General features: G+C 38.3%; 1 protein-coding gene across 3 annotated transcripts in view; it reads right to left on the bottom strand.

Moving 5' to 3' along the window:
* The window catches only part of MLIP (muscular LMNA interacting protein), a 205,292-nt gene that overhangs the window by 72,905 nt on the left and 122,685 nt on the right, over positions 1–9,702 (bottom strand). For all 3 annotated transcript variants that reach the window (XM_019537542.1, XM_019537543.1, XM_019537544.1), the window contains one exon: positions 3,114–3,185. In XM_019537542.1, coding sequence (XP_019393087.1) covers positions 3,114–3,185 — 72 coding nt within the window. The remainder of the gene's footprint in view (positions 1–3,113; positions 3,186–9,702) is intronic.

Here is a 9,702-nt window from a genome sequence, read left to right as displayed (position 1 = left end):
CTATATATATAGTGGTGTTTCATTTTAATCGTGGATAAACATGGATTTCTTATTTTTAATCAGAGAATTTGTGATTTTTAAATAGAGAAAACCAGGATCCCCAGTGATGATGAATCTCACCATTTGCACATCCCTTTTCAAAATCTTAGATCCACCCAGGATAAAAGAGTATCCCAAAATGTAAATCAATACCATGTAGTGAAGGGCTATTTTGGTATAATGGCTCCATAAAAAAAACACTGGTTCTCCAAAACATATGAGCATGTGTGCAAACCCCACACAGATAAAGATATAAATTGATTAACAAAAAATGTTAGATACAGGGAGACATATTAGAAATAGAAAGCTAAAACAGCTTAGACAGAGAGCAAAATCAGCATATGAACTACTGCTTTATATAGACAATAACTAGATCATAGGCTTCAAGGAACTCATAAACACATTTCATAACACAACTCAAAGGATTTGCTATTACTACTCAAGTTCTGGAACAAGGACCCACTTTTATTTTTACTTTGAACATGCCTTTCAGATTCAATTGCGTACCAAGTTATTGATTCTGATATAAGCAGACAATGCATTCCCAACCTGTGCTCAGCAGAGACTATCATGACTAATGGATGTCTTTGTTGAATAATGCAGACCAGAATAATGCAAACCAGCTGCAAGAAACATATCTGTAAACTGTACTTCTCTTGAATTATTTGCTTGAATTACTTTACTTGAATAAAGAAACTGTTTATATAATTAAAATCTTGTTCTCCTGAAGCTCTTACCATAAGAGTGCTGGATTCACAAATTTAAAAGATCATAGGTGTAAGAATTCGTAGCAAACAGCAATATCTAATTTTAGTCTAGATTGTGATGTGAATAAACTTCCTGCCAGAGGTGCAGAAGGGCAGGTATGTGCTCTGGGCATCAACAACACATGGGGCAGTGCTAGCTGCCATAGTACTGATGGTGGTGGCGCAGTCAGCCTCCACTGTGGTGGGAACTATTTTTGCAACACCCTCAAAGGTGGTGCTGTGGGTTGCTGCCCTGGTCACGTCCTCCCTCACCTCCCCTAATTATGTTATTTTTCCCTGATGCATTAAAGCCTGTGTAGACTACCCACATATTAGATCTGGGGGCCCTAGGTTTTGTACATTTTCTATTTCCTGGGTTAGGTTGCCCAAGAGGTTATGGGTCTAATGCAGCTGAAGGAGGGTGTTCTGCTTAGCTGCCAGTACAGAACAGTAGCTAATTGTTATCCTCTCTCTAAGGCAAGGGGGAAACAGAGAAAGTTTAACATCAGAGATAGGTCAGAGCCAGAGTGCCTCCTGTGTCTATTCTTAGCCGGAGGCAGTTTACAAGCCCCTTTTCGTCATGTTAGGGCCTACATGTACAATATAACCCTGCATATTCTAAATCACTAGAGCAGAAGACCTTAAAACCTCAAATAAAGCCAAATCCTAAAATAGAAAATCATATTTCTAGCAATGTTGTGTGAAATACGTTTTGTTTATTGCAGGATATACCAAGGTTAGCATTTTTAATGGAAAGGATAATCACTAAGGCTAGGTACAGACATTCAAAAAGTCAAAGGGAGAATTGATCCAAGTTACTTTATTTTCTGTAAGCCACGTAATTTAGATTGGTAGTGAACAGACCACATATTTGCCCCATGGCCATCAGGGGGGCAAATCTTAGAAATCTTAGACTATGCTCTGTCATTTTTAAACTAGTCTATGTCAGCAGAACTTCTGTTCTGCTATGGGTATAGACCAGTTTCCGATTCCTTATACCTGTAAAGGTGTAATGTCTTTCTTGGCCTAAAGGTTCCTGTCTCAATGCAGGTGTTATTTCAGACAGTGCCTTCCTTCTTTTTTATCATCATAGGCATCACCTTTCTGCACACTTAACTCTGTGTGTTGGAAATAAGGTCCACAAAGCTGAATAAATATAGCAATTTTAGAGTGTTGCCAAAATAATTTCTAGGATGGCATTACTCTTCCCTTCTATATGTGAAATCAATATTCAAGAAAAAACATTTCATCCAAATTTAGGTAAAGGAAAACATTTTCTATGAACCTATATTTTATCAAAGCCTCGTTCAAAAACTTCAATGACTTTTTTTAAATGAGTGTATTATATGTTTTCAGTAAAAAAATCTAGATTGTATGTGCTAACACATTATTGCCTACTTGTCCACAATTAATTAACAACAGTTGACTGGAGCAAATATTTCAGAAGTACCCAAATGCTATTTTCAAAGCACATACGCTCATACTTTTAAGCTATTTCAACACTTAAATACTCATTTAAAATAAAGGAAGTTGGCAACTAAATGCCTTTCATGATCTGAGCTTTAGAAGTCTAAAGCTTGTTGAAATGTAATGGGTCTGATATTTTCAAGAGCTAGACTTACAAAGGTATTTAGATGCTATAGGATGCAGATCCATGCTTAGTGAAATTCATAAAAGCCTCCAAGCAGGCTAGATGTCCAACTTGCAGTGAAACCAGTGGAATTAATTGGATACAATGGGAGCTTTCATTCATATCAATGGAATCTGTTGAATGCAATGGGAGTTGGACTTGGCAAAATTAACTTGGGGAAAAAAATTGCAAACAAAAAAAAAAGAAAAGAAAGAAAAAATCAATGGATGCTTTGAAGATTTAATTTTCACTGAAAATTTAAATTTCTACCAGCTGAATCATTGGTTGTTTTGTCCACATAAGGACCAAAACATTTGGTCTTTACTATATAGTTAATGTCCGGCATAAAACCCTTGACAGTGTTTCAAACTATGAGAAATTGGCTCTTTGAAGCTTTCAGAGGAACCTTTGTTGTAGACCTTATGTTGTAATCTACAAATTTATTTTAGAAGAAATGTTTTTTATAGGAGTTTCCTTGGAGGAATTCAAGTTACTGAAGTCTCAGGTTTTTTTATATGAAACAACTTGGCTTTGAGTAATAGTACCAGGTATAATTCTGAATAGTCAGCATGCAGAGTTTTCATTTTTAAGTATTCCCAACAGAAGTGTCAGGAAAGTATTAATTATGAAGTGTTATGTGAAGCACAATGTGTTTGAAAATATAAAGAAATTTTACATATTTGTGAGCTAACACTGACCTTCTGCTCCATAAGCAATGTGTTTGTAGGGATTGCTGCAAAAGCCTTGTAACTTGTCTTGATCTTGTATTGCTAGAAGGGTTAAACCAGAAAGCAGGAATATGAATAAAAAAGGGGAAAATGTATGCTAGAATTAAAGATAAGGTTACCAGTCTCCCTGACAAGTTATCAATAACACAGTGATTGCAGGTTACCTGAAAAAGTCATTTCTTACAGAAGAACAGGTTTGCAATCCTTGGCACTACCTTCACTTTTTTATTAATATTTTAAAGAACTAATATCTAAATATCTTATATATAAGAAATAAACAGAGCTGGGTGAAATATGAGTAACAGCACATGCTTTCTTCAATGAAGTTGACCATTTTCTACTTGAAGTATTCTCTCCATTAAGCCATTTAGTCTTTTACAATTTTTGTTGTAAAAGATTTAGTGAAATTATTGTGCAAGTATATCTCTGCCTATAACATATATCTTAAAATTTACACTCTGCACCTGCCATATGGTCCTGGATCACTGAAGCCAATGGGTCATTGACTTTACTGAAATAGACTAAGATTCTCGTAGCTCGAGTTATTTGTTATGTATATGCTGTGTAGATTAGTTGAACAATCCATGCGATACTGTTTCTGACCCAGACTGGATAACTCCAACCTCCAAAAAACTTTTTCAAAAACAGGAAATGAACCTTTCCAGTATAAACAGCTAGGAAATATCAGCACATAAGCTAAGCATAAGTATTTAGCATGCATCTATTTGCATTGTTATTTGCATACACTTTGGTGCATAGTAATCTGATTACACCTGAAGTCAGGTGGTGAGGCATCAAAATGGGTATATCACATACAATTTTGTGTGAACTTTATTGCTTGCTGAAAATCTCTGGCATGCTATATAAAAAAGCACAAACACATTAAAGGGGAAGAAAGTAGCATTTTGCTACTGACTTCATTGGCAACGTAACCTAAGTCAATAGGGTAATAAATAAAAAGAAAAACAGATTTGTAGAGGAAAAATAACCAGTAAAAATATAATTAAATTAGGCAATGCGATAATATATAACACATAATGTGACAAACTCCCAAGGTGGAAAAACCTGGAGCTAAAGTTTTTTCATTAATCTTTGAGTCATTGTTTCTGGCATGCATATGTTGCTTACAGCTCCTGTAAAACTTGTGCACAATACAGCAAATTAAAGGCAGAGTGAAATACCTTGATCTTGAATAATCTGACATTTCTGGTTTTAGCTCAGATAACAATAGAGCAAAATTTTAGTAGCTGTACTCATTAAACTGTGAAAACCCTAGAGCACATCAAGTAATTACATGCCTATTTGAATGTTCATTTACTTGATTTTCTCATATAAACACAGTCTGCCAGTGAACAGCTATTAGTTTTGTAGATATACTAATTTCAAGCTTAAAACTTCAGGTATTTAGTGTTACTTTCATGCATATTATTTTTTGTATATTTAAGTTTATATGAGTATGTTTTTGCATATGTATGTGGCCACACATGCATGCGCCCATATACACATGCTCACACACACTGACCAAAGCATAAAAACTGGTAAAAAAATTGTGTAGTGTTACCAGAAGTGTATCAGTCAATTATGACTAACTGTTCTTTCAACACCATTATTGTGGTCATTCCATTGAGACCATAAAGGCTTTTCAAGGTCCTTCAAGTTATGCTGTGTTAAAACAATAATGAGCAAATCTCATTCTTTGTGCATGGGAAAGAAGGAGAAGAAACTAGAAAGTTTTCTTTTCCCATGCTGTCTCTTCCACGTGGAGGAGTCAATGACTTTGCCTATTTCTACTTCAGGCCTAATGAAAAGCAAAATATTCCTCACTCCATTGGTGAACCTGTGGCTCTACTGAAATCAGCACAAGTTTTGTCAGGCTTTCACTCCAGAAGGACATCCTTCAAGAAAATCAAGGAAAGTCCAGCTGAGTCTTTTGTTAGGGACCATAATCTCAGACCCATACTTCTGGAGAAAGAGCAGGCAGCCAGAAAACAAAGTTCCATAAGAAAGAGGTGAAGACAAATGAGTAGATTAAACTTTTCATGCACATGGGAAATAAACATGATGAGAGGCAATGTAAAGAATGGAGAAGACGACAATATGAAATGAGTTATATATATGCAGTTGATTTGGGGGATAGAAACAAAATCTCCATCTTCTACAGCATGAATGTAACTAGAGATAATTTTCTTAACTTATCATAAACAACTTTTTTTTCTTTCAAAGTTTTACATGAAGCAGATGCAACATGGGTCATCCATCCCTGTTCCCTGGGTAAGTCTTCCACTAATGTTTTTCATTATTATTGAGCACAAATGACCATTAGAGACTAGACTGTACCTTTACAGTCAGGTCAAGCCTGCCCTTCTTACAGGATCAAGTGATTTTTATGAATATTTCAAGAGTATAGGATGTGAAAAAATATGGGATGTGAAAAAATGATTATTAGAAAAAGAAGTTTGCTAAAGCATTAGAAACCTCAGGACTTTTTCTTTTAGAAACTCATGTGCTTGAGAGCTCTTCAGTAGGGGAATGATGTACTCAGCAGACCACATACCAGAGATGTCACACTGAGTGGAAGCCAAACGTATACAAAGAATAAAAAAAAAAGTTTAATAGATTGTACTTCATGCTATTCTTACCCAGTATTATTGTATTAATCAAAACAATGTTTCCTACACAGCAGTAAAACAATGAAGAGGGGGATAAGGAAGTTGAAAAATATATATATAAATAGGTAAGTTAAAAAAAAATCTTTTTCTAAATACAAAGAAGTACAAGATAGAATGTATCTTCATCTCCTTCTCTTGAATTTAAGAATAACATGCTAACAATATTTTTTGTTATTTGTTTTTTCAAACCTCCTCCCAAAATTTTCAAACAAAAAATTTTTTTTTTGAGGAAAATAAGCAATCGGAGGGAGGGAAGAAATAAATGCATTGGTGCATTTAATTTTGAGGGCAATATTCCAGCACAAAAAAAATTGGATGGGTAATTTCTTAGCAGCTCTAGTAATAAGAAAAAGCAAGTGTAGTTTCAAATCACATACTGTATTTTAACTCAAATCCAAGATGAGTGTTCTTCTCCCATTTAGCATTGGAGGAAAAAAACTTGTCTTTGATACAGCTATGAGGACCAAGGCAAGGGCCACAGCAGCCATTTTTCTGCTCCATGTTTGGGACCAGGGTAGCAAGGGACAGGGCATGCAGCAAAGGTGTGCAGCAGTATGGGGAGGAGTTACACATGTGAGACCATACAGTGTGGGGTGGAAAGGAAGCACAGAGGAGGCTGCATGGGGTGGGGGGGCAAGGAAGACCACATAGTACAGGGTGGGAAAGAAATTTTAGGTACATCCCATAATGCAGAGGGCAGCACAGGGGTAAGCACACAGTGTGGGGAGGAAACCTTGGGGAGACCACACAATTCAGGGGGAGAATTGTGGGGGAAACTATACAGTGCAATTAGGGGGCAAAGCAATAAGAAGGGCAGGCAGTAGAGGGGTAGGGATCAGAGGAGGCAAGTGACCAGGAGGACAGGGAACAGGGAACAGGTGCTGGAGGGCTCAAGCACTCCGAGGTTAAGGAGCAGAGGGGCAGGCAAGGGGCACAGGTCAGGCCACCTGCCCCCACTGCTTTCCCCACAGGTATCCCAATTTATTACTTGCCACTATTAACACCTGACTAGAAGTGTTTAGGTTGTATAGTGATAACAATGGTGTAACTAGGATAGGGTGACCTAGGCCACCAGCCAGGGGGCACCAATGGGTGGGGGAGGAGACAGAAAAACAGCAATAGGAAGTCACAGCTGCCCCTGTGCCTCAGGAACCCCATCACATCCCTATGCCATTGGGTAACAGGCAATCTATAAAGAGAGGTGACTGTATTAGAAATACATTGCTGTCAGTACAGCTATCCTGGCTTACATATCCAAGGGTGTGTCTACACTGTAACTGCAAGAGCAACTTCAGGGTACTTCAGACCTGCCCTGAACTAGCCTTAAACTAGATACTTCAGGTTCCAATAGCATTCAAGTCATAGCAGCAAGGAGCTCAGAACAGGGTTATTTACTATGCTTCTCAGGCATGTTTTGCAACCTGTGGTATGCTGCAGCTAGATTGCTACTGCCATATCAGCTAGATTGCTCCTGGCACATAAACTAACTTATTGAAAGCTACCTTATAGACCCCAGCAATAAAGTAAGGCTGTGGTAATGTGGGAGCTAAAATGAATGGTTGACAACCCAGAGTTGCGAGTTTGAGGCCATAGCAGAAGCACTTGTAGCATGGCCCTGTCAGATTCCAGCAAAACTGAATTCTGCTAAATATCTTATCACAAGGATGTGAAAAAGGAACCACAAAGCAGTCATTATTGTGAATATTTCATCGCTGTACTCTGGCTAAATACAGGGCTTTTTTCTGCACATTCTCATTTATATTTTGATATAGTAATATACGTGGCAATGTAGCCCCCATTCATACAATTATTCTATACTATATAAAAGGGCCATTGTTACAAATGACATGATAAATACTGCTGTCTCCTTTTTGCATGGCAAAGAGCTACTGAATAAGGAATGCATGTAGGAATGAGGTCAGAATCAAGTGAATTAGGGCCGTAAGGACTCCTAAGCCACATTCACATGAGCGCATATGTGAATTTTGAGGCACCACAAAACGCAGCCCACACACGATTTGATTCTCCACTCTGCATATATGGAGTGTGGAGCCAAATTTAGACATGGGGAAATCCCGGCATCAAGAAAAAGCCTGTGGGAAAAAAAGCAGGGCAGTACACATAGCAGCAGCCTGCACCTCCTGAAACAGGAGCCTGGCTGGCCAGACCCACGCTCTAGCTGCTGGCCAGGCTCCACACACCTGGATTGCCACCACTGCAGCCCCGGGAGGCCCCTAGGACCGCCAGTAAAGCTCCCCTAACCCATCAAGAGCATTTTTCCCCACACTAACCCCACGTGCTGGGATGTGCACCAGGGCAAAAAGCACTGGCACTAATTTGTATCGCTTCTTTTTTCACCATGGCAACCACATGCCCCTGCTTGTAGGGATACAGCCCTAGAGTTTCTCCAAAACCTTGAAAACTCCAGTCAAAACAAGGATTTATCCAACATGGAATCTAATTAAGTTGGACTAAAACTTTGAATCTGTGCAAATTAGTCACTTTTGTAAAGTACAGTTGGGAATATTAAAATAATATTTTGATATACAGTATAGTCTACTTTCTAGATAATTAAATAATATTTATAATTGTATAAGCCATTTAAACATGTGTGTATACATGCCTACATATGCACACACATGCATATGGGTAGGTGTGAAAAAGTGAGAGAAAGGATGCATGCAACATAAAGATCTCCCCTAGTACTATCCTGCTAATCAGAAACTAATATGAAATAGGGGAGACAACTGAATGTTTTGATCGGTATTTAATATTAAAGTTGATTCTGCCACATGTTAAAAATAAAATCAGGTCAGTATTCTCTCTGTAATCTCAGTCTCTTTTCTTGCCAATTTGGGTTGAATTAGTGACTGTACAAATGACTCAGTACTCAAGCCTGTCATATTGCATTAAAAGACTTTTTGTATAACCTATGATCTGCTGATGAGAAAGTATATAATCACATTGATTTTGTGCTAATTAAAGAGTTTGGAAGTGGATACTGAAAGCACATCAGATTGGTAAAACTGACGTTTAATGGTTAGAAAACTGCATTAGTGCTTGCAAAACCTGAATCAAACAATTCCAAAAGTTAAAGTTAGCTACATTACACAACATAAGCTATACAGACATGTTAAGCATCAATAAAAATCAGCCAATGTGGTTTAATGCTATACCCAGTTCTAAAATCATACCCGCTGGGACCAGAGACCTGAGCACATTGCTGGAATTGCTTCATCTCAAACTTCTCAATAATTTTCCATGAAAAAGGAGATTTGAAATAGGTTGCTTACTGGAAAGTTTACTAGCATCAACAAATGAGTAAGAACCTACTAAAACTACTGTAGTTATACAATTCTTGGATCAATTAAGTAGAAACAGGAAGGAAGGGAGAGGGTTGAATGTACACTATTCAACTTCAGATAAATGCTGTGGGTTTTAGATTTAAAAGCCAGAAGGGACTCTTATGGCAATCTAGCCTAGGGTTGTCTAATTTACCTTGTGCCCCAGGCCAGATCTGGAAAGCAGGGCTTTATGAAAGCTGGATCTATTCCAGGGCCGTGGGTGGCTCAGGTCTAGGGCAAATGGCGATATCACCAGCCCAGGACACATAGCAGCAGTGAAGAGAGCAGTGGCAGCAGCAGGTCTGACTACAAATCCAGCCCAGGATATATAGTAGGACCAGATGCAGAGGAGACAGGACAAGCATGTGGTCCAAGTGGCTGCTTGCTGCATTGGCAGTGATAGATCAAGTGGCTACAGGGCAACCAGGGATGCATCAATCCTTGACTGCCCTCCTGCCACTGAGTCCCAAAATTCTCAGCAGTCCATGTACCCCATCCCCACCCTCCAACTTCCTGAGTAGCCTAGCAGGCCAGATAGAGTGGCTT

Source organism: Crocodylus porosus, unplaced genomic scaffold (genome assembly GCF_001723895.1).
Source record: "Crocodylus porosus isolate Cpor-Errol unplaced genomic scaffold, CroPor_comp1, whole genome shotgun sequence".
Classification (NCBI taxonomy): Eukaryota; Metazoa; Chordata; order Crocodylia; family Crocodylidae; genus Crocodylus; species Crocodylus porosus.
Note: the sequence above shows the minus strand (reverse complement) of the source record. Positions and strands in the feature narration are given on the sequence as shown.